This window comes from Capricornis sumatraensis, chromosome 20, assembly GCF_032405125.1.
Source record: "Capricornis sumatraensis isolate serow.1 chromosome 20, serow.2, whole genome shotgun sequence".
NCBI lineage: Eukaryota > Metazoa > Chordata > Mammalia > Artiodactyla > Bovidae > Capricornis > Capricornis sumatraensis.
The window spans coordinates 55,162,580-55,187,844 of record NC_091088.1 but is presented as its reverse complement, the minus strand read 5'-3'; the positions used below and the strand labels follow the sequence as shown (position 1 = coordinate 55,187,844).

At 53.1% G+C, this 25,265-nt stretch overlaps 1 protein-coding gene across 1 annotated transcript in view; it reads right to left on the bottom strand.

Moving 5' to 3' along the window:
- The window catches only part of SPTBN4 (spectrin beta, non-erythrocytic 4), a 74,831-nt gene that overhangs the window by 31,963 nt on the left and 17,603 nt on the right, over positions 1 to 25,265 (bottom strand). Inside the window, exons 7-19 of the mRNA XM_068992036.1 lie at positions 24,521 to 24,633; positions 24,233 to 24,420; positions 24,041 to 24,158; positions 23,438 to 23,596; positions 22,398 to 22,700; positions 21,463 to 21,613; positions 16,806 to 17,748; positions 15,192 to 15,329; positions 11,729 to 12,479; positions 9,651 to 9,853; positions 5,935 to 6,025; positions 2,040 to 2,186; positions 278 to 541 (exon numbers count right to left, since the gene is read on the bottom strand). Coding sequence (XP_068848137.1) covers positions 278 to 541; positions 2,040 to 2,186; positions 5,935 to 6,025; positions 9,651 to 9,853; positions 11,729 to 12,479; positions 15,192 to 15,329; positions 16,806 to 17,748; positions 21,463 to 21,613; positions 22,398 to 22,700; positions 23,438 to 23,596; positions 24,041 to 24,158; positions 24,233 to 24,420; positions 24,521 to 24,633 — 3,569 coding nt within the window. The remainder of the gene's footprint in view (positions 1 to 277; positions 542 to 2,039; positions 2,187 to 5,934; positions 6,026 to 9,650; positions 9,854 to 11,728; positions 12,480 to 15,191; positions 15,330 to 16,805; positions 17,749 to 21,462; positions 21,614 to 22,397; positions 22,701 to 23,437; positions 23,597 to 24,040; positions 24,159 to 24,232; positions 24,421 to 24,520; positions 24,634 to 25,265) is intronic.

The following is a 25,265-nucleotide window of genomic DNA, read 5'->3' as shown; positions in this document are numbered from 1 at the left end:
ATGTCAGGGCTCTGAGAAACCCTCAGTGTTGTTGTTATCTACCTTCTCGGCTCTAAATCTTTCTTCTCCCTTTCCTCTCCTGCCCTAGGGGCGGCAGCTGCTTCCAGTAACTAACTAGCTGGACTGCCTCATATTCCCTTTCCGCTTCCAGCCCTTCTAACACATTTGAACTAAACCCCCATCTTAAATATCCTCTGAAATACCTCCAGTGGGGTCTGACTCTGGCTGGGACCCTACTGTGTTTAGAAAGCCCCCATCTGCATCAGTCAGGCCATACCTGCAGCTTCTTCAGCTGGCTGTTGACAGTGGCCAGGTCCCCACCAGGATCCACGTCTTGCAGCTGGCTTTCCATGTGAAGGAGCTTCTTGTCCAGCTCCGCGAAGCTCTGCACCAGCTGGTCGGCCTTGCTGGCCTCAAAGAGCTGCCTCGCCTTGGCCTGGGTGGTGCTCTCCAGCTCTGCCCAGCACTGCCGGATCTCACCCAGCTTCTTCCGCACCGAGGCTGCCAGCTCTGGTTTCTCCTGCATCAGTTGCTGGCCCTCCTGCCCCAGACGATGGGGCGTAGGAAGTCAGAGTGAGGGAGCGGATGGTGGGGAGGGACAGAGAAATACGGGGGCAGCAGATCAGAGGGAGAGATATGGAGAGAGAGACGGAAGCAAGGAGTTGAGGGCACACAGAGAGACAAAGACATGGGGGGTGGTCAATGCAGAGAAAGCAGCAAGCATGGGAGGAGAGACGAGGAGAGATGGACAGACAGACAGTGGTGTGGGGAGGGAGGCAGAGAGACGCACAGAGGCATGGGAAGGAGACAGAGAAAGCAAAGAGATGGACACAGATATGTAGCAAGTCACAAACATGGCGAGAGGACCGTAAGACGGAGAGAGGCAGAAGGAAGAAAGAGACAGAGGGGGAGAGAGGCAGAGAGAACAAACCTCTGTTACATTCAAAGTCAAGGAGCATGGCTTTGCCTCATGCCACCATTTATGGGGCACCAGGGACCATTTAAGGGTTTAAGATCCACCTCGGTGTCTCCGTTTGAGTTAGAATGGTGGGGGGATACAGGGCTGCAGGTCTAGGGGCAGTTTTGGGGGTTGATGCTTACAGCAAAAATCTACCTGGGTTCCCCCAAGACTGAAGTCAAGTTCTCATATATGTTGGCCTAGAGCCACATATATCATATTACATATTAAAAATAACAACATCATAGCAATGACAGCTCCTAGGTGCCTGGCCTTGTGTTAAGTACTTTAAATAGACAAGAGCCCAGGGAAGTTATTATTCCTTAATTTTAAGGTAGAGCATATATGGCTGAGCCCCTTCACTGTTCACCTGAAACTATCACAATATTGTTAATTGGCTATACCCCAATACAGAATGTTTCCGGTGTTAAAAAATAAAGCATATTCAATATCCTGTAATAAACCATAAGAAAAAATATATATACATCTGTATATATATACATATACATATACATAACTGAATCACCTTGCTGTACACCAAAAACTAACACAATATTGTAAATCAACTACACTTCTGTAAAAAACTAAAAGTAAAAAATAATAAAAAATGAAAATACAGCAGAGCAAACTGAGGCTCAAAGAAGTTAACCCAATTCCCTCAAGGCCCCAGAGCTGGTAACAGGCATAGACAGAATGAGAACCCTGGGTTGTCCCTGGAAGTCCAGTGCTCACTTTAACCCTAGCTTCCTGGGGCTGCCTCACCCTGACTACCCGGCTTCCTACTGCAAATGCTCCAAATGGTGTGGAAGGAAGCCTGGCAAAGAGATTATAGGAAGGGGTAAAATATTTAACAGCCATTCAGAAGAGATGCTGGCCATTTTACAGACAGGAAAGCTGAGGCTCAAAGAGGTTACATGAATTACTCAAGGCCACAGAGCTAGGAATAGGCATGGAAATGACCTGAAGCAGTTCAAAGGTATGAGAAATGCAGGGTGGCAGTGGAGTGTGAAGGAGGTGAGATGTGAGTTCCCTGGAGGCCCCTGACCCTGGGCAGAGGCAGAGAGGCTTTCTGAATCCTCACCCTCTCAATCTTCTCCAGCCACTCCTTATTCTGAGCCAGCTCGGCCATGAATGCCTGGTGCCGGAGCCATCGCTTGTGCAGCTTGTGGCCGTCTTCCCGTGTGCCGTCCCGCGCCATCAGCATCTTCTCATGGATCCAGCCATCCAGCTGTGCAGGACAGGGGGAGGGGCTCAGCCAATTCTCCACAACCTAGCATAGCCCCCATTCCCACCACGATGTCCCCAGTTTTGGGGGGGCTAGGCTTCTAGAACTGGGAAGGGAGAAAAGGGTGGGATGGAAGAACCTTTGCAAGTAAGGCCTTCATGGCAGGGGTGGCGGGGGGGCAGTGGTGAGGGCAGCTTAGGCCCTCTTCTAGGGAGTAGAGGATGGATGAAAGGCTCTCCAGAATGCCTCATCCCTTAGCCCCTGTCCTCACGACAGCCCTTTTCAACTCCCCATAAGCCCTAAGCTCCTAGGCAGGGTTCCTGGACCAGTCTTCCTACCCAAAGCCAAATCAAACCTCCAAAACAAGCCCTCCAACCTAATTCAGCCTTGGCACCCCACCCCCAGAAATACTTAGATCCTTCGATTCCTCGCACCACCTCTAATAAGGACCAATTTAAGATATCCAAATCATTCCCAAAGGTATCAAGCGAAAGCCCCATATCTAAACCCAGACCCCCGATATGGCTAGATGAACCCCTAAAAAAACTCCCAACTAGCGCCAAGTCTGTGTGCATGCTCAGTCGTGTCTGACGCTTTATGGCCCCCATAGACTGTAGCCTGCCAGGCTCCTCTGGCCGTGGGATCTCCCAGGCGAGAATACTGGAGTTGCCACTTCCTGCTCCAGGGGATCTTCCCAACCCAGAGATGGAACCTGTGTCTCTTGCATCTCCTGCATTGGCAGGCGGATTCTTTACCAGTAGTACCACCTGGGAAGCCCCAGTGCCAAGTCTAGTTCCCTCCAAACCATCCCTCCCATCTGGGGTAGACCTGTGCCCTGCAACCCAGATCCAGCCTCACTAATTAGCCCACAGGACACCCAGATCTAGCCTTGAGGATTCAGGCCAAGACTACAGTTTCCCAAGACCATGATGAGTTCTAACCCCCAACCAACGCCAACCCCCCAAATGCAAGTATCAGGGCTACTTTCTGGCTCCCCAAATGAGTCTGCCCCAAAGGAGACACTCCAAATCTAGGATCAGACTCTCCAACATGGACCAGAGAGAACTTCTGTAGCCAACCCCCCTCCCAAACTAAAGCCAGTTCTAGTGCCCCCACTTCCCAACAAAATCAGTCATCCAAACGCAAGCAACAGGCGTGGGCCCTTCTCACTACCCTCAGCAGGACCAATCACAAGGCTGCTTTCTGAGCCACCCTTCCCTTCCAATAAGACTTGTCCCTCAAGCAGGAACCTCCCCACTCATGACCAAACCTGGCACCTGGACAGTTTGCTCCTCCTCTTTCTCCTCCCCCCTCAGTCACAAGATCCTCCTCCTCCCTCTTGGAAAAAAAAAAAAAACAACCCATGGACTCTAGCTTGCAGTCATAGCCAAGGACAAATTCCCAGTCGGCCAAACACCACTCTATCCCCTGGGCATGTGCTCCCCAGGGGTCCAAGACAGTTTCAGACTCCTTCATACATACATAGACACACACACACACACACACACACACACACACACATAAGCCAAGTCAAATGCTGAATCCTCCAACGCTATTCACAGATTCCCCACATAAGCAGGGAAGAGTTTGCCAATGGCAGTCACAGCTCACAGGGAAAGCAAAGACCCTGAAGGAGAGGTACTCCGTCATCAAAGTAAAGCCCCCTCAAAGTGACTGACCCCCCATCACTGAAGGCAAAGCCAGAGTCCCAAATAACTTGGGGGAAAGCCCCCAAAGTCGGAGCACTCCAAATCCAGAGCAAGTCCAAGACCCTCATCGCCCAAGGCAGATCCCGGCAAAAGTGACTCGCCCCCATCGTCTAAGGCTAATTCAGATTCCGCAAGAACCAGGGAAGAATCCCTTCAAATGTTGAGAGTCCCCCAACCTCAGCGCAAATTTCAGATGCCCCACTACCCAGAGAAGAGGCCCCTAGAGAGGTTGGGACCCCCTTAATCCCCAGGGCAAACCCACACTACCCCAGGAGTAGCCTTAGAAGTCCCCTGTCTCCGATACTATCCCTTGGGACCCGGCACCTCAGTCCCACCCGCAGCAGCACCGCGGACAGCTCCCGGCATCTGGGCCCCTCCCCGGGGCTGGGGTCCCAGCGCCCAGCCGACCCACCCCCGCGCCGCCGACGCCCCTCCCTCCCTCCCGCGGCGGGCGGACGAGCACGCGCCCAAGCCCCCTAGCCCCCGCCCGCCTCAGCGAGGGCGCGCATCAGCCCCCTCCCCTGGGCGCCCCCGAGACCTGAAGTGGCGGAGGCGTTGATGGGGCGTCCCTGCGGCGGGCGGGCGGGTTCTCGCCCCTCCACTGCGACGGCGGCGGCAGCGGTGGTGACGGCTGAGTCTCCGGCGGACGCGCGCCCCCTCCCCCGCCCCCGCGCCGCGGCAGCGCGCCCGCCCGCGCGCGCCCCCTGCCTGCCTCGGTGCCCGCCTCCCTGCCGGGCCCCAGATGCGGGGGGAGAAGAAATCATCACCCTCCCTAAAGCGTGGAGTGGGGGGCGGGGGTTCTGCGCCATCTCAGATGATTGGGCTTGGTCCAGAACAATCTAACGAGAGGGGGAAGGGGCCCCAGGGCCAAACAGCGGCGGAGAGGGGCTGGGGGGTAGGCTGGAGCCTGGCCTACCGCAACGATGTGAGGGGGGTGAGGTGGGGTGGGCTTCTGAATCATCTCTGATGGGAAGGGGCTCAGATTCCTGGCTACCTCAGCTATACAGGAGTGGAAAATGTGGGAGGGGGCCTGGACTCTTTAAGACTTCAGTCCAGAATAATCTCCCAGTGGGAAAAAGGCAGGGGACAGGGGTACCTGAACCTATCTCTAGTGGGTTCGAGTCCCAGACCCATCTCTAATGAACTTGAGTTGGGAGGAGAGGATGGAAGCCCTTAACCATTTCATGGAGGGGCGGGTGGAGTGGAACACGGGGGTTCACCATGGCGGGAATCAAATCATCTTTGACTGGGGAGACTGGGACCTGGTTCCTGAACCATCTTTGGTTGCAGAAAACTTGTACTGTGTCTTCGTAGAGGGGTTGCTAATTATCCCGGGTCAGGTAGATAGGTGAGACCAGGATCATCTGTTTGGGATTAGGAAAATGTTCACTGGGCCATCTCTCATGGGGCCATCTCTTATGGGGGTCAGAATCCAGCACAGTTTCTATAGAACGCAAAGGAAGGAGAGAAAGGCAACATTATCTCCTGAGTCGTCTCTAATGAAGAAGGGGCTCTAGACCACCCCTGTTTTGGGGAGATTCTAAAGGGTGTGCAGATCATCTCCAAAGGGGCAGAGCTTGATTCCTGGACACTTTTAAAGGGGTGAAGTCTTGGTCCTGGACCACCTCTGACCGAAGCTGCGCTCTGGATTTCTGGTCCACCCGCGCCTCCCCGCATACCCCTCTCCTTGTCTCTGGTTCCTCTCCCCAGCAAAGCACTTCTCACGAATCTCCTGCGGGTAAGGTGAGATCAGCGCGCGTCCCCGCGGGACCCTTAGGCGCGGACGCGCGCCGTTGTCAGGGGCGCCCAAAGCCCCTCCCTCCATCCCCGCCTCCCCGCGCCCGCGTGGGCGGAGGGACTTGAGGAGCATGCGCACTGAGGCCAGGATGCGCACGCCTCCTGGCGGTGCCAGGTGAACATTGCTCCGCGACCCACTTAGACGGGGCGTCCCTGCCCCCACCACGCCTCTGCCCTGGAGCACTTCCCTCCTTATCGAAGAAGTCCCGTGCCCAGCACAGCTGGAGTTCAGCTAGAGTTCCTACCTCGTGGCAGTCTCGGAGGAAGTGCTGCAGCCCAAGCTGGTCGTGTAGCTTCTGCAGCCATTGCTGGGCCCGTAGTTGATTTTCTTGGCTCCTGGGGATGAGGAGATAGGAGTTGGGGGAAGCCTGCGTTTGGGGGCGCTAGCAGCAAGCCTGTGAGGACATCAGACTTGGCAGGGCTAGGAACCTGGGGCATATGTATGAGCGAGGAAGAGGAGAGAGCAATGTGGGGATGCGAGGAAAGGCAAAGAAACATCAGTGAAGGCAAAGCCAGAGACAGCTGGAGAGGACAGAGGGGAGGGGCAGAGGGACAGAGACAGGTAGATATCTGGAAAGAAAGAAATGCAGACACTTAGACACAGACACAACCCCACAGAGAGACAGAACAGAGAGCTGCGGACAGAGTAAGTGATACCGAGGGAGACAAAAACTTAGAGAACAAGAGACTCCTGGAGAGAAGGACAGACCAGGAGGGAGAGGCAGATTGACTCAGAGAGACAGAGGAGGATGCAAGGACCTAGAGAGATAAACAGACACACAGGCAAGAACAGAGACAGAGAGAAACAGAGACCTCAGAAAGAGTGACTGACAGAGACTCAGGAGAGACCGAGAAAGAGGCCCAGAGACAGAGGAAATAGGAAAGACAGAGAAAAACAAATGAAGCGGGCTGGTGCCAGAGACAGAGATCGAGACCACCACAGACAGGGAAGCAGAGGGAAAGGAAGGGGCTGAGGGAGTCTTGGGAGGGAGAGCCCAGAAAAGGACAGGTAGAGAAGTGGCAAGATGCCACCCGTAAGACACAGCCAGCCAGCCAGAAGGCTGCAACGGAGCTGAAAAGAGGGATGAAAGCAGGGCATGGGTAGAGCAGGGCTGGAGCCGCAGGGAGGCAAAGAGAGGCAGGCCCCGCCAACCTGGAGCCAGCAGGCATCACAGCCCCAGGCAGCCTGGCCTCCTGCCTGCAGTGCAGGCAAAGCGCCCAAGAGGCCTGGCAGAGAGGGCTGAAAGGGTCCCACTTCACTGTGCCTTGAACAAACAACTCCCAGCTCAGAGCGCTGGCTGGCATTGGCTGTTTCCTCTGCCTGGAACGCTCCTCCCCTCAAAGTGTACTTAAATGTCACCTTCTTAGCAAGACCCCTCCTGCCCGCTGACCAACACTTTCTGGCTTTCTTTTCTTCTTTAACATTCTCCTTCGCACTTAACACTATCCAACACACTGTATATATCCCATATTTATCCTGTCTGTCTTCCCCATAGGATGTCATTCCACGAGGGCAGGAATTTTTATCTGTTTTGCTCACCCCTGTATTCCCCAGTACCTAAAAAAAGGAGCCTGGCACACAGTAGGTGCTCAATACGTATTTGATGAGTGAAAGAAAGCAAGAGAGACATAGAGGGGACTTCTCTCGTGGCCCACTGGTTAAGAATCTGCCTGCTAATGCAGAGGGCATAGCTTTGATCCCTGGGCTGGGAAGATTCCACGTACCACGGAGCAACTAAGCCCATACACCGAAACTACTGAGCTCTCTCTCTAGAGCTCGTGCTCTGCAACAAGAGAAGCCCATGAGCAGCAATGAAGACCCGGCACAGCCCAAAATTAATTTTAAAAGACAGAGAAAGAGAGACAGGCAGAGAGAAAGAGGGAGGTCAGAAACAGAAGTAAAATGTCTGAGAAAAAGAGAGAGGCAGCAGAAAAGACAGATGTAGATCTAAGTAGAAAAAACAGGGAGCAAGAAAGAGACAGAGAGACATAGATTACAGAGAGATGGAGGCAAAGAGATGGAGCGTGCGAGAGGAAGTTACAAAGGTAACCGAGCACACCGCTGGATGGAGGAACGTGAAGGGCCAGAGGCAAGCCGAATATGGACTCCCTCCTGCTCAGATTCAGCTCAGGAAACAGGAAATGCCTCTGAAATGGAACTGAACTCAGTCCCTCCAGGCCTTCACCAGCCAACTTGTCCCAGGGATGAGAGAAACCCTTTGTCTCCTGGAGGGTGAGAAAACAGCCGTGACCTCTGGCCAGTCTGTTCCCCTCTCTGAGCCTCATGTGCCAAATGCAGACAAAACGCAAGAACATCTTTTCACGCAGGGCAGGGCCAGCTTCCAGGGGAGGTGAGCCCCATGGGGAGAGAGAAGTGACTTGCCCTGTCAATCTCGCAGGTTGACAGGCAGAGCTGGGACTGGGACCCGGCCCTGTCTGACCCCAGGGCTCCCTCAGACCCCTGCACCTCTTCCATCCTGGACCTGCCGATTCTGTCCATGCTTCCCCCAGCCCGGCCCTGACCATTCTTGGCCATCCTTGCCAGATGGCATGAGAGCTCTGTGAGGGATGGAACCGTGTTCTGATCCCATTACCAGGGGATGCCCGGCACTGCCCCACATGGAGCCAGGAACACAGCATGGACTCAGTCCCTGTTTAAATGGCTGAAGAATAAATGAATAAACAATAGAACGAAAGAAGCAAGTAATGACTTCAAGGGAAGGAAGGCATGACTCAAAAGAACAGCCCTCCAGGCTCCTCCTCCTCCTGATTCTGCAGAGCCTGGCGGAGAGCAGATACTCAAGAAAGGTGAAGGACATCCCTGGTGGTCCAGCAGTTAAGAGTCTGCCCTGCAGTGCAGGGGATTTGAGTTCGATTCGTGGTTAGGGAACTAAGAGTCCCACATGCCTTGGAGCATCTAAGCCCGTGTGCCGCAACTAGAGAGTCCGTGGCATGCAGTGAAGATCCCGTGTGTGGCAACTAAGACCCGATACGGCCAAATAAATAAAGCCAATACATTTTTTAAAGGAAACATAAAGTGCCAGGCCTGGAGCTGGGGACACTAGATCATGAATTTGTTTCCTCAGGATGAGAATCCCCATACAAGTTTCCTTTAGAAAACTCCACCATCCATTCCCCAAATGAATTTAGGGGAAAAGGATGCCAGAGCCAGACAGATGAGGGGCTGGGGTCTCGGGACTCTGGACAGTGGTGGAGGGACGGGGTATGATTTCCATCGGGAGACAAAAGGCAGAGCAGTATCAGGCTCTCCTCCTGCCTCACTCATGCCAGAGAGGAGAAAGCTGGGGTCACGAGGACGAGGAGAAACAGTGAGGACAGGAAGAAGCAGGCCTGCCTGAAGGAAATCCCCTAAGGAGTCTGGTGCTGTGTTCAGTCGCTAAGCAGAGTCCAATTCTTTGTGACCCCACAGTAACTCTTTTCGACCCCACAGACTGCAGCTCACCAGGCTTCCCCGTCACTGCTTGAGGGCTCGACTATTTCTTAGGAAGGGAGGGGTTGCTGTTTTGCCCAGGGCCTAGAATAGTGCTTGACACACAGTAGATGTTAACATTGTAACAACCAGTCCTGCAATTCCAGGCTGAGGGCAGGCTTGGGAGAGAAACTTTTCACAGTATATATACTTCTCCAGCTTTGGGGTTATCAACCACAAGTTGCCTTTTCACTAGCGTCAATTTAAATCAAATCTAAAGCAATATGGAATTAAGTAGAAATCAGAGAGAGACAGAATTTCCTGGAGGTCCAGTGCTTAGGACTCAGCTCTTCCATTGCAGGGAGCATGGGTTCGATCCCTGGTCAGGGAACCAAGATCCCACAAGCCTCATGGCTCGGCCAAAAAACCAGAGAGAAGCAGCAATGTGATGGAAGGAAAGGGAATTCTGGCCTCGTCACCCCTCCTCTGCTGGATCCCAGCCCCTGGGCCCCGGGGGTCTGAGGGACCTACTTCTCCAGCAGCCGCGTCACAGCCTCCTGGGCCTGCTCCCCGTAGGCGTTGCCCTGTCTCAGCAGGCCGTCGGCGGCCTGCACGGCCAGCTGCATCTTCTGCTGGTTCAGCTCCATCGTGGTGAGGAAATCGCGGTGCCGTTTCAGTGCCTCCTCCGCCGACTCCACGGTGCCCGGCAGCTCCTGAGCTGACAGTGCCATCTCCTGGGGACGGGGGACGGGGGAGGCTCTGCTCGGCCCTGCTCCATCCAGGACCTGGGGGGGCTCCCGGCCTGCCCAGCCACCACTTTGCTCTCCCCTGCTCCCTAGGCTCTAGCACTGAACGTGCCAGGCGTGGCCCCACGTCAGGTCCTTGTCCCAGGCTGTTCCCTCTAGATATCCCCATGCTGGCTCTTTCACTTTCTTCAGGTCTCTGATCTTCTGTCAAAAATATCATCCTCTCCACGCCTCCCCCTCCCCCCCCCCAGCTATCCCTTTACTCTGCTTTATTGTTTTTCATAGCATATTTGTTGTCGTTCTTTAATCCCTAAATTGTGTCCGACTCTTTGCAACCCCATGGACTGTAGCCCACCAGGCTCCTCTGTCCATGGGATTTTCCAGGCAAGCATTCTGGAGTGGGTTGCCATTCCCTTCTCCAGGGGATCTTCCCAACCCAGGGAGTGAACCCGAATCTCCTGCTTGGCAGGTGGATTCTTTCCCACTGAGCCACCTAGGATATCCCTTCATAGCGTATATCTGACATGATATTATATATGCAGTTACTTTTTTTATCATCTCCTCCATCTCCTCCACAGACACACACACACACACACAAATGCCAGCCACATGAGGGTGGGATTTTGTGTTGTTTCTTCTGTGCTCAGCTCCAGAAAAGTACCTGATATAGCGTAGGCACTCAGTAAGTATTTGATTAATTGATGAAGACTTAGCAGGCGCCATGTGACTTCAAGGAAGTCCCTTTCCTCTCTGGTGTTAGTTTTCTAACTGGTAACATGGGTGGGTCAGAATGAGCATCTCAAGGCCACCTCAACTGAAGTGTTTAGGAACCTCATGATTCTAGGGGCCTGCTGTCTGCTCCTCCAGCTCATCCTCCGTCTAAGCCAGCTTTCTCTTGACACCAGCACAGGCTGTCATGCTTCCCAACAGATGCTCCTGCTAAGTCCTGTCTGACTCTGTGTGACCCCACTGACTATAGCCCACCCGGTTCCTCTGTCCATGGGATTTCCCAAACAAGAATACTGGAGTGGGTTGCCATTTCCTCCTCCAGGATCTTCCCAACCCAGGGATTGAACCCTCGTCTCTTGCATCTCCTGCATTGGCAGGCAGATTCTTTACCAGTAGCACTGCCTGGGAAGCCCATGTTTTCTAAAATGATTCCTAAAAGCTGGTACCTACTCTTGGACAATCTGAAAACTAGGTGTTTTTATCTTGTCCAAATCTTCAAACTTGGTTCCCATCTCAGAAAGATCCTTGAATTGGATCAGCTGTTCCCAGATAACCATGGCACTTGACTCCTCACACCATAATAAATGCAGTGACGCTGTGCAATCTGCCATTCCCAAGAAGATAGTCTGCCAACTTAGGCCCCCACAGCCACATAATCCACAATCATTTACTGACCACAAGAATCCCTCAACCTGAACCTTCCTACCCTAACCTTCATCCTCTGTTATCCACCCCAAGAGCTTCTTTAAACCCCATTAACCATCACCAATCAAACTCATACTCTTATTTCCCTCCAGATAACCCACAAACCCAGGAAGTCACTCCAAAGAACGTCCAAGTGCATTACTCACTCAGAACAGGCCACAAACTCTTAGTCACCTCTAACAGAGTAAGACACCCTCCTCCCCATCGTAATACTCAAATTCTGTTATACACACACCCACACTTGTTCACACCGGATTATTCACAAACCCAGCTATTCATACTAGATACCCGCGCCCCCCTCTCCCCCGCAGCATGAGGTACGCCAGGAACCCAGTGGTCCCCGCAAACACACTCCTCCATACAGTTTTCTGTTCCCGAAACCCCCTGCGGCCTCAGACCCCGACACGTGCCAACCCCCGAAGCGGGCACCTGGTTGCGTAGCACCGCTCGTGCCTGGCGTAGGTCTCGCAGAAAGAGCTGGTAGACGTGCGCCTGGACCAGCGCCTCCCTGCGCGCCTCCCACAAGCCGAGCAGCTTGTGCCAACCAAGTTCGAGGTGTGGCAGCCACTCGTCGAGTGCCAGGCCCGGGCCCAGCTCCGCGCCGTCGCCCGCCAGCAGCGCCTCGCTGGCCGCCACGATGCGCGCGTAGTCCTCCTCTCGCTGGTCCACTTCCTCCTTGAGCGCCGCGTGGCGCGCCAGCAGGGCGTCCGCCTCTTCCAGGCTGCGGGGCAGGGGCCCCTCGCCGCCGCCCGCCGTCTCTTGGGCGCGCACCAGCCAGTCCAGGAAGGCGTCTAGGTCGTGCAGAAAGCGCTGCAGGCGTCCGGCCGCCGCCACCGCCTCGCCACAGGCCTGAGCCGCGCCGGCCAGAGCGCCCCACTCGGCGCCCAGTTCCTCCGCACCCTGATGCAGCCGCGCAGCCTGAGCCGGGAAGCGCACAGCCAGCAGGGCCGCCTCCTCCAGGAGGGCCGCCTGGCGCGGCTCTAGCGCTTGCAAAGCCGCCTCCAGGCCGCTAAGGCGCCACTGCAGGGCGCCGCCCGCCCGGGGCGCGCTCTCCACAGCCCTCCGCTTCTCGCGCACCTGGGCGCGCACCTCCGCCACCTCCAGCACATGGTTCTCCACCAGCAGCACCGCGCTCACCTCTTCTTTTCGCTGTTCCACCAGCTCCACGATGCGGTTCCACCTACCCAGGAGAAGCAGGGCAGCGTAAGGAAGACGGAGACCCCCGCCCCGCCTTGGGTGCGGAGGGCCCATGACCCTGGGTGGAACCCAGCCACTGTGTGACCTTGGAATGTCATCCTTATCTCCCCAAGCCCCAGTTTCTGCCTGTGTAAAATGGACTCTGCCGGGCACATTTGCTTAGAACAGCGGTTCTCAAAATGTAACCTGAGCGAGGGCAAAGCTATCTTCATCAAAATGCTAAGACGCTATTTGCCTTTTCACTTTCATTCTGTGCCGAGTGTACTGTGGAGATTTCCAGAAGCTACAGGAAAAAGACTGATTGCAGAAGCAGACCTGAGTACTCAGCTGCCTTCTCTTAAACCAGACATTAAAGAGATGTGCAAAAATGCAAAACAGGGACTTTCCTGCTGGTCCAATGGATAAGACTCCAATGGATAAGACCCCCTGCATTGGGGGCTGGGTTCTATCCCTGGTAGGGGAACTAAGATCCCACATAGGCAACTAGAGAAGCTCTCACCGCAACAAAGACTCAGCACAGCCAAAGTAAATAATAATTTTTTTTAATGCAAAACAACACCATTTTTCTTGCTACATTTTTTGTTTGTTTTGAAAAACTCACTTTTTCATTTAAAAAGTTATGTTACCATTGTAAGCTTATTATTGTTATTTTAACGACTTACTATTTTACATTACTCAGTATTAATTTCTAATATAGTAAATACTGACAGATATAACCCATTAATCAAGCTCTTTGGGGGTCCTTAAATTGCTTTTAAGCGTGCTAAGGGTTCTGGAACCAAAGAATGTGAAATCTGTCTGCTTATGACATCAGATAATATGTTGGATGCAATAAATAGTAGTTGAGCATGTTCTATAAGCCAGGTGCTGAGTCAAATTTATTTTATCCTAAAATAAATTTATGGGACTTCCCTCGTGGTCCAGTAGTTAAGACTCCACACTGCCAATGCAGTGAGCACAAGTTTGATCCCTGGTCAGGGAACTAAGATCTGTAGGCGCCATCAAAAGATTTTTTTTTTTTTTAAATTTGCTCTGTGCCCTCAAGCAAGTGATGATACTGCCAGACCACAAAATGCTAGGCTTCCCTGTCCTTTACTATCTCCTAGAGTTTGCTCAAACTCATGTCCATTGAGTCGGTGATGCCAGCCAACCATCTCATCCTCTGTCATTCCCTTCTCCTCCTGCCCTCAATCTTTCCCAGCATCAGGGTCTTTTCCAATGAGTCAGCTCTTTGCATCATGTGGCCAAAGCATTGGAGCTTCAGCTTCAGTATCAATCCTTCCAATGAATATTCAGGGTTGACTTCCTTTAGGTTTGACTGGTTTGGTTTCCTAGCATGAATCTTTACAATTCTCCAAATATCTTGTTCTTTTATTGTTTATTTCTTAACTCTCTCTCTGTCCCCTCTAGAATGGACATAGCACAAGGGCAGAGATTAGGACTCTGAAATCAGAAGGGCTCAAGTTCAAATTCTGCTCTGGCCAGATCCACCATGTGAACTTGGGCAAATCATTTTCGTTTCTCTTTTCTCATTTGAAAAAAGGCAGATAATTATGTCCACTTCACTGGGTGTTTAATGAGTTCTTGTGGCTAAAGCACTGGCGCATCATCTCACTAACGGCCATAAATCACTAGCTGTCATCATCTTTTTAGGCCCTGGTGCCCTGGGATTGTTGAGGATACAGACGCTTGGAAATCACTGGATATTGGGATCTCACAGCACAGCAGTTAAGGGCACAGTCTGGAGTCAGACAAATTCAACTTCAAATTCAGGCTTGATCCCCACCTAATTTCCCGTGGGACCTTAGGCCACCTTTACCTCTCTGAGCTCCTGTTTCCTCCTTTCTTATATAGGTATTTACACCTCCACAGAGTTGCTGGGAAGACTGCAATATGTGGTCAAGGGCCTCAGCTCTGGATTCAGGCAGAACTGGGTTTGACTCCTGCTTACTAGATTGAGTAATCCTGGATAAGGAATTCACCTCTCTGGATCTGTGTGTTTATCTATGAATCGTACCTTGCAAGAACTACTTGTAGTGTTCTATGGGAAAGATTTAATTGGTTACTATTCTTAAAGAGTTCTGAATGCTGGAAACTTTACTATGGCAATTGGGATATTGGGAGATTTTTTTTTTTAAGTGCTTGGAAAAATTCCTGGCAGCTAGTGGATTCTCAATACATCATTTCTGAACAAGTAAATTAAGAGCCCATTGAAATGTATTCTATCCTCAATTTACCACATCATCGCTAACACTGGGCATTATCATTTTTTTTTTTCAAGATTTTGCTAATTTACTAGGTGGCCTGCAGCCCTTATTCACTAGAAGGACTCATGCTGAAGCCGAAGTTCCAACACTTTAGCCACCTGATTTGAAGAGCTGACTCACTGGAAAAGACTCTGATACTGGGAAAGATGGAGAGCAGGAGAGGAAGGGGGCAACAGAGGATGAGCTGGTTGGATAGCATCACCAACTCAGTGGACATGAGTTTGAGCAAACTCTGGGAGATAGTGAAGGATGGGGAAGCCTAGGGTGCTGTGATCCAGGGGGTCGAATGAACAACAACAACAACCTTATCATCTCAGGAGTCTGAAAGGGCACATTCTTGACCTCTATAGTTGAGTGACTGAGGAAAAGAATGATAGGAAGAACTGGCCTGGGACTCAGGAGGACTTCTAGCCCCAGGCTTCACTTACCTGCTGTTGAGGTGGTCCTGGCAGGAACGCACCTCATCTGAGCTGGGGTGACCTCCTTCCACCAGTTCCTGAACCGTGTGGTTCACATCCAGGACACGGCCCATCAGACTGTTCATCTCCTGGTCCAGACTCTCAAATCTGCGGAAGAAGGATGGACATGCTCAGTGAGGCCTGGACCCTGGGGACCTGTTCACTGGCTTCTGTGAAACTGCCTTCTCCCGGTTCTCCTCTGAACTCTCAACCGCATCTCCTCAGGCTCCTCTGCTGCCTCCTTTTCTTCTACCTGCCACTTAAGTGTTAGGCCCTCAGGGCTCTGCCCTGGGCCCTCTTAGCTTTCCCTCACATCCTGCCTAGTCCATCTCACCCACCCCCACAGCTTCCGCCCCTGCCCCCGAGCCCATCAGTCCCACATCTGTCTCCAGCCTCAACATTATCCCTTTCGAGCCTGTCCCCCACCTTAAAGCCTGCTGTGTGCTTTGTCTGGGCTCTTTGCTGTGACTCACACTCGCTTCAACATCTGCCCTAGTTTGTTCTTCCTCTGGGTCTCCATCCCAGGGACAGCTCCCCTCCCACCCCTCCCCCTCCCCACAACCCCGGCCATTCCCTAGGTCAGAGCCCTAAGTCTGTCTGCCCCCACGGCCTGTCCTCTTGGGTTCCTGCCCTGGTCCAGTCCTGTCCTCTCCTGTCTGAGCCCCCACCCTAGCTGCCTCTCTAGGCTCCCAGCCACCGTTCTCACCCCCTCCAGCCCACTCTCTATGTGGCAGCCAGAGAGAACCGTTTTAAGCTGGCTATGGTCTTCCCTTGTTTAAAACAATGTCCAAGGCTGTGGCTTGGGTAACTGTGGGCACAGTAACAGAGGGGACCAGGCCTGTGTTTCCAGCAACGCCCAGCCCAAGGCCTGGAACAGAGCAAGGGCTCAATAAGTATCCACTGAATGACTGGATGGATGAATATGCTCAGAGAGAGGGGTGCAGAGGGTCCATCCACTGACTTAATGACCCATCTCTAAGTCTGCCAACAGATAAATCAGTATCTAATATGTCCCAGGGTGGTAATTGCTATGAAGAAATGTAAAGTGAGGTGAGGGAAGAGAAAGCGACAAGGGTCAGAGCAGTTTTATTAGCTGGGGAGGTAACATCTATGCAAGGGGCAACATCCTTCCCATCTAGGGATGGGAGTCCCAGCGGAGGGATCATGCTGAGCCATCTCTGGAGGTTAATATAGCCAAGTGACTATAAGTCTCACAGGAATAGCAGTAAACGCCCCTGGAATGCTCCCTGGACCCAGGAATTTGCTAATTACTTTGCACATTTACTGTTCTCCAGGAGCCCATGAGGTTGGGACCAGTAAATATCATTCCCATTTTGCTGGGAAGATCCCCTGGAGAAGGGAATTGCAACCCCACCCCAGTATTTCTGCCTGGGAAACCGCATGGACAGAGGAGCCTGGTGGGCTGTACAGTACAATGGGGTCGCAAAAAGTCAGACCCTACTGAGCGACTAAGCACACACACACTGGTTCCAAGTGTGTGAATATGGGGAAATTGGTGAATCAAGGAAATCGAGACTGCGTGCGGGACGAAGGGGACCAGGCGTCCCACCGGTGCGCGCTCACCGGTGCTGCACCACCTCGACGTCGTCCAATGAATCGGGCACGCGCATGGCCAGCAGCCACTGCTCCTTCTCCCCAATCCACAGCTCGCACGCGTGCACCTCGCCGAACATGCGGTAGACAGCGAGGGCATCGCGCAGCCACTGGCGCCGCAGCGCAGCCACCTCGGTCACCTCGGCGAACAGCTGCTCGGCCTCCACCACGCGCACCTGCAGTGCCACCACCAGGGGCCCGGCGCCACTGGCGCCCCCCAGTGTCGCCAGCTGGCGCCGCAGGCCGCCCACGGGCCCGCGATGCGCCTCCACCTCCCCTGTGAGTGCGCGGTGCTGGCGGGCCAGGCGGCGGCTGGACGCTTCGTCGTGGCCGAAGTCGCCCGCGGCTGCCAGGCGGTAGGCGTCGCGAAGCCAGTCCAGGAGCCCGTCGAGGTCCGCGCCGAACTGGTGCAGCGCCCGCGCCTCCTGCAACCGCCGCTCGCGCCTCGCCGCCGCCTCCTCCAGCCGCTGCCAGCGCCGCCGCGCGCTCGCCGCGCGCTCCGCCAGGCCCGCCAGGTGCACCGTCTCGGCGCCCGGACCCACGGCGCCACCGGCCGCGGCCAGCTCCTCGCCCCGCCGCAGGGCCTGCTGCAGCAGCGCCCGCCGCCCGCCCAGCTCGCCCTGCAGGATCTTGTGCTGCGCCAGGAGGCGCGCGGTGCTGGACAGGTCGTGTGCGCCGCCCGCCGCGCCCGCCGCGCCCGCCGCGCCGCCGCCGCCGCCCGCCGCCTCCAGGAGGCGCTCCTTGTCGCGGGCCCAGCTCTCGGCTTCCTCCAGCTCCTGCAGCAGCGCCCACAGGCTCCGCGAGGCCTCCAGCTCCGCGCGCCGCCTGGCCGCCTGCTCCCGCAGCTCCGCCAGACAGCCGTGCACGTGGTTCACGCGGTTGCAGATGACCTGCGGATCGCAGGGCTGGTAACCTGGGCCACGGAAAGGGGGAGATCCCAGGTTGGGCACGGACCAGGAGCCGCCCAAGAGAGGGGGCTAGAGTCCTTGGCCCGACTTTACCAGATGTCAGATTATGCGTCCCCTCCTCCTGGCAGCCTTCCCCAACACCTCGAATCTGGAGCAGGCACCTTACCAGGCTCTCGCAGGCTTCTTTGTTTCCCCATCCCAGCGCGGGCCACTCTGCCTGTGACTCCCTCATCCCACCTCTGACCCCTCTGGGCTGTTGCGAACATTCTGTGTCTCCCATTGGGGTGGGAGCCCCATAAGGACAAGACCTAGGGCTATCTCCATCAGACCATGTTCCCACCACTGCCCAGCACATGGTGGAGCCCAGGGCAGTCGCTTAGTGAAAACGGTGACTTACTGACTGAATGAGGGATGGAATCCGAGAATCAGAGAGTCCTAGAATCTTTATATGTTAGTATAAGTGCAGTCTTTTTCCTTCAGAAATGGACAAAATGAAACCTCTCTATTCTTAACCTATGTTTTGACTCTCCTCTCTCATCCTCTGTCATCTTATCTCTTAACCCAGTGATCACCTAAACTCCTTTTTATCTTCAAATATTTCACCTTCCTCCTGGACCTCTTAAAGAACCTGCCTGCAATGGAGGAGTGCCAGGAGACGTGGTTTCAATCCCTGGATTGGGAAGATCTGTTGGAAGAGGGCATGGCAACCCACTCCAGCATTCTTGCCTAGAGAGCCCCATGGACAGAGGAGCCTGGCAGGCTACAGTCCATGGGGTCGTAAAGAGTCGGACACGACTGAAGTGACTTAGCATGCAGGCACACACCTGGATCTCTGGTTTGAGAACTGTGAGATTAACTTAATGGGTGGCAGTCAGCATTTCTTTAATGGAATAGAGTAGAATGAATAGAAAATATGAGAAGTACGGGGAAGCGTTGTTTTCCAAAGGCTTTGTGTCTCTGTGTGTCTGCACGTGTGCCTGTGAACTGTGGGTCATGAGGTAAATGTATTTCTTACTGGGTCAAAACAGTGGGAGAGACACTGCCCTAGGTGGCATGTGAGGTTTATGCATTGCTGGACATTCACTGAAATTGACCCAAATTCCAAGGCACCCAACTGAATAATAAACATCAGTGGCGTCCATGTATCCAGCGCTTACTCTGACCCAATGACACTGAGTTCTCACAACCATCCTATAAGGCCAGTATCCTCCTTAGCTCCATCTTGCCGATGAAGAAACTCATATTCAGGGAGGGAAGCTGCTTGCTCAGGATCAGCTAAGAAGTGGTACATCAGGAGGCCAACTCTGGACCACTTCGCAGGCAGAGCTGCCTCCCGTCACCATGACAACACACACTGCTGTCTCCCATTACCATGACAACACACACCCTATACTAGCCTCTTTGCTGTTTCCACGGTACTGCTGGTGCATTATCACTGGGAGCTGAGATCTCACAAGGAAAAGACAGGGAGAGCCTCCTGGACAAACATCCATAAGAATGAAGGGTGAAGGATGACGAATGAATGATGCCTCTTGGGGTTGTGAGGCTGGTGATGGGCTGAGCTAGGATGCAGATACCTGCACTGGGGCTTGGAAGGAGACCTCAACATTTGCTCTTAGGACATATCCCAGCCCATGAGAGTGAGAAACTCCCCCAACCATCCTGCAAGCTGGAGTGTGTGCGCATGCTGGGCTCGTCTGTCTGTGGAAATTTCAAAGCAAGAATATTGGAGTGGATTCCCATTTCCTCCTCCAGGTGATCTGCCCAGCCCAGGGATCGAACCCACATCTCCTGCAGTGGCAGGAGGATTCTTAACCACTACACCACCTGGGTAGCCCCTGAAAGCTGGAGTGCCTCTTCATTTTCTAACAATGCACCAGGATTCCCAAGGGCCTTAGCTCCAGATAAAGCAGTGAGATAGATCAGCCTCCAAACCCTCTTATCGGTTCTGCATCTATGAACCTCAGTTTCCTCATCAATGAGAAAGAGAAAAGCAGTCTTGATGCTGTCAGCACTCATACACAGTTGCACAAGATAAAACATCAGACAAGACCACTCAGCAGGGCTTCCCCGGTGGCTCAGTGGTAAAGGATCCACCTGCCAATCCAGGAGACATGGGTTCGACCCCTGCTCTGGGAAGATCCCACATGCCACAGGACAGCTAAGCCCACGGGGCACAACTATTGAGCCTGTGCTCCAGAGCCAGGAAACTACAACTAATGAAGCCCATGCGCCCTAGAGCCCACGCTCAGCAACAAGAGAAGCCACTGCAATGAGACGCCCATGCACCACAACGAGAGAGTTGCCACCATTTGCCACAACTAAAGAAAAGCCCGCACACCAACAAAGACCCAATACAACCAAAAAATAGATAGATAAAATTATTTTTAAAAAAAGACCACCCGGCAATCATGATGGAGACGAAGACAAGACCATTCCACAATCATGTCTGCGTGCACACAAAACAAGGTCACTGTGCAAACCACAAAACAGTCACCTGCCTGCCTACCCACGCCTGGCCAAGGTGAACCACTCCTGCCAATCATGTTCCTCCCACCACCTGGTTAAAAATGATTAAGACGCACAATCATCTAATTACCCCCACTTCCTGACAGCATCCAACCTGCAGCAAAATACACTACGTTAAATCATCCCTAATCACCGGACACAGCCCACGTCCTACAATAAGCCCCTCTTAACATCTTCTTACTAAGATGCCCCATGGTCCCTACACTCCCATGCATGCAAATCAAGCTTGATTTGACTACAGCAGGGCTCCTGGTGGTCTTTAGCTGGAGGGTGTTGACACCACGAAAATGAGAACCTTTCTAGAGTCAAAGTTTTTGCCTGTCGACATCCATGCCCCTACTTCTGCTAATGGCATCCCATCCCTGCCCCCTTCTCAGTTCGTGTCTTTGGAGAGAGCTGACCCCACTCTTGGCCCTGGGTGAGCATGTCACATAGATGTGGCCAATTAGATCATGTATGTAGCCCCGAGCCATAATGCTTGGCTGAGTGGTGGGAATGGAACCCACCATGGGCTAATGAAAGCTTTCCTTGGGCCTTTTGCCAGAATATTGGGAGAAAGGGGCCTGTCTCTTGCTGGATCTGTGAAGCTGCTGGGATGTAAATGTGGGGTGGATGGTCCCAGATTTACACCACAAGGGGAGGGACTGCCCAATAGTGACACAAACATAAACATTAGAGGTGGAGACAGGTGGAGTCTTAAAAGCATCACTGAACTATCCCTGGATCCAGCCATACCTGAAGCAAAACTCAACCCTTCTTACACATTTAGTTACATCAGCCAATATCTTCTCTTGTTCTCCTTAATTGAAATTGAGTTTCCATCACTTGATGCTGAACAGGCCTTGACAATAACTGCCTTACCCAGGCTTTTTATGGTATTCACTGAGACCCCACTGTGAAAGGCTTAGCACATAACAAATGTTCAAAAAACGTGAACTATTACTGCAGAATCTCAAAGCAGGAAGAAGTCATGTGGGCCAGCCTCGCACTCAAGGCACTAATTTCCCATGTGATATCCCTGATGGAGTGTGATCCTAGTTGGTGTTTGGATACCTCCAAAGACAGGGAGCTCACTTCTTGATCTGTATCTCAGGAGACATTCTGCTGCTTCTTCTTTTTTTTTTTGACATTCTCCTTCTATTAGCACAAGCCCTGAAAGTCTCCACCTCAGTCCTCAGCCCCAGACTCACCCTGCAGCTGTGAGAAACGCAGGGCAGCAGCGTTGAGGGCCTCCACCCGCTCACTCTGGGCCGCGATGTCCCCCTCCAGCAGTCCATGCTTCTGCAACAGGTCCTCCGCCTCCACCAGGTGCTGCCCACACTCCCGGGACAGCAGCTGAGCCTGCAAGTAAGAGCTGCCCTGAGTGTAGCTTGGGCATCAGCCCTCAGGCCACTCCCCCTTGCACCCACCACCCACAGCAGCCTTCGCTCCTCTACTGCATCACCTAAACTCTGATCTCTGTCTCAGACCCCATGCCTCCGTCATCACCTCTCTCCATCTCTGTCTCTCTGGATGCTCCGTCTCTCATCGTCTCCGTAGTTCTGGGCTCTGTCTCTCTCTCTCTGCCTTCATCCCTTTCTTGTTTATATTTCTCTGCCTCCATCTCGATTCCTATCTCTTTCCCTCCATGTCTTGTGTCTGTATCTCTCTCTCTCTGCTTCCATCATCTTATCTCCATCTCGCTCTTTATCCAACTATCTCTCTCCCATAGGTCTCTCTCTCTTTCTCAAACGGCTTCCATCTTCCTGTGTGTCCTCTGTAGCCAACTTTTAATAGATTTCTGGTGATACCTTTGGGTCTGCTTCTCCGGTTTTTTCTCTGATTTCTTTCTCTGAAACTGTCTCAGTCTTCCTCTGACTTAATCTCTGTCTCTGTCTGTCCCTGATTGTCTCTGTGCTACTGTGTCTTTTTATCTATTTCTCCGGGTATTTTTCTGTCTCTCATACATTCTTCCTCTGCCTCTGTGTCTCTCTGTATCTTTCACTCTTTTTGTCTCCCTTTCTCGTTACCTCTTTCTGTCTCTCTTCTCTTCCCTCTCCATCTTTGACAACTCTTTCAGGATAAGGACCCCTCCCACCCCTCCAGGTGTGCCACCCCCATCACTGGTGCCCGATCTGGCCCCTACCTGCATCTCCTCCATCCAGTCCACCATGTACACCATCTCCTGGAAGACCTTCTGCAGAGCCAGGTTCTGCTCGAGCCGTGTCCGCCGGGCACCTACCAGCCCGGTCAGCAGGGCCCACTGGCGCAGGACACTGTCACGCTGGGCTGCCACCCGGCGGGCATCATAGTAACCTTCAGTTGCCAAGGCCTGGGCCAGCTCTGCCACGCCCTGCACCCGCTCCTCATAGGCTGCTATGTCTGCCTCGATGGCTTCGTGCTTCTTCATGGCTGCCTCCACCGCCGGCAGCTCATACCCAAAATTGTCCTGGGGCAGGGCAGGCCACAGATGCTCATCCATAATGACTCAGCAGTTAACCTGTTACCTTGACCCTGTGTGACCCTGGAAACTCCGCTACCTGCTCTTGTTACCCTGGAGACCAGTCCCATCCTTCCCCATTACCCTGGAGATCAACCTCATCACCCCAAGTTACTTTGGAGACCATCTCCAACCTTCCCTGTCACCCTGGAGACCAGCCCCACTATCCCCAGTTACCCTAGAGACCAGTCTTATCATTCCCCCCAGTTACCCTGGAGACCAGCCTCACCATTCCCTGTTACACCTCTAACCCTAAATTTGTTACCCAGGAAACAAGCCCCATCCTTCCATTTCCTTAGAGACTGAGGACCAGGCCTACCCTATCCTGTTGTTTAGGAGACCAATTCTATTCTTCTGAGTTACACTGGACACCTGATAACAACCTCCTTTGTCACTTAAGAGATAATTAACTACTCTCCCTATTTCTAAAGAGACTAATTCTGTCCTCTCTAGTTACCCTGGAGACCAGCCTCACTCTCCTATTACCCTAGAGAGCAAGCCCACATCCCTCCCCGACCAGTCACTTAGGAAACCAATTCTCCCATCCCACCTTCATTTGTCACCTAGAAGACTAATCCAACATTTCTCTGTTGCTTAGGAAATCGAGAAATCTCCCTTTCTGGTCCCAAGTCCGTCAGCCTCACCCTTTCTCCCTTTCCCCCGGAGCCAAGCCCTTCGCCCTGTACCTGGGAGACCAGGCGCTGGTTCTCATTCAGCCAGCTCTCCCGCATGGCCACCTTGTGGTCAAACCTCTGGGCCAGCAGTTCCAGCTTCTCCTGCCGGATCAGCTCAGCCCGGAGGGCAGCCTCTCGCTCATGTTCTGCCTTCTCCAGTTGTCCCCATGCCTAGAGAGGCAGTCAGATTCCAACAGCTCAGAACTTCCCTGGTAGTCCAAAGACTAAGACTCTGCGCTCGCAATGCAGGGACCCTGGTTCCATCCCTGGTCAGGGAACTAGATCCCACATACCGAAACTGAGTTCACATGCCACAACTAAGATCCCACATGCTGCAGTGAAGACCTGGGGCAGCCAAATAAATAAATAAGATTCCAATAATGCCCCACAGTAATGGCCTTGGCTTCTCTGTCTGAGGTCATGCTCAGCACTTTGGCACCTTTGCACACACTGGAAAAAAAATCTTGCTTCCTCATGACCCTTTACTGTTGGAAAAACCATCAGAATGGATGTCAGATGCATGACATCTGCAATGTGAAGAGCTCCCTTGAGCAGTGCACAACCTATACAACCTCACAGGGCAACCCTTCTTCTGCCCTACATCCTCAGCCTCACCTTGTCAATATCCCAGATGCCACAGCCCTCCCGGGGCACGTAGAGACGACGGTTGCAGGCCCGCAGCTTGCTCTGGATGCTGAAGAGCAGCACCTCCAGGTTTCCCTTCTCCTGAAACCTGAAGGGGCCTGAGCTCAGGAGCCTTGCCTCCACACCTCCACCTGCCACCCTCCGTGCTGAGCCAGGCCTCACTTGACAGGCTTCTCCAGCGTGCAATAGGCCGTGAAAGCCTGAAGCTGCTGCTGCACCCCACTTAATGAGTTGGCAAACTTCTGGTTGCTGATGAGACCCACGGTGCGGTGGATCCAGGCCAGCAGCTCGGTCGCCAGCTCCTCGTAGTGCTCAATGACCTTCCCCACCTCCAGCACCTGGTCCAGGACCTGACCCCGCAGAGGAAGGGAGGGGGGGTCAGTCTCCTCCCAGATGCAGCCCTGTATGGTTCCCAGGCTCCCACCTACCCCATTCCTGGGCTCCGTGTACCTTTCCAATCCGTTTCCCCTCCACAGCCAGAGCCTTCATCTTGGAGAAATAATGGTAGAAAGAGACCACATAGGTGATGATGGATTTCTCATCAGGAGCCTCCATGTTCACATCTGAGGGGTAAAGAAGAGTGAGAGAGTGTGACGACGAGCACTCTGACAGAGAGATCAAACATACTGAGTGGAGCTTGGGAGAACTCAGTCTTCCTAGCTGTGTGACCTTGGACAAGATAACTAACCTTTCTGTTCCTCTGTCTTTTTTTTTTTTGGACCACACCAAGCGGCATGCAGGATCTTAGTTCCCTGACCAGGGGGTCAAACCCGTCATCCTGCAGCAGAAGGGTGGAGTCCTAACCACTGGACCACCAGGGAAGTCCGTGTTGTTCCTCAGTTTCTTTATCTGCCCCGTGAGGATCTACTTCATGGATTAAATAGTGCCTGACACATATACACCACCATGGAGAAATTAGCTACAGTGATTTCTTGGACACACCATTCATTCTACTGTCCACCTCAGGACCTTTGCACTTGCTGTTCTCACTGTCTGGAACACTGTTCCGTTTTCCATGGGCCAAACTCCCACTCATCCTTCAGGGCTCCACTCAAGTTTCCTCAAATAAGCCTTCCTGTTCCTTCTGTCTAGACATGATCTCTTCCTGTTATTCTTCCTCGTGCCCTCTTATCATTTCCTCCTAGAATATATCACAATTTAGAACTCTGTGTGTGTGTTAGTAGCTCAGTTGTAT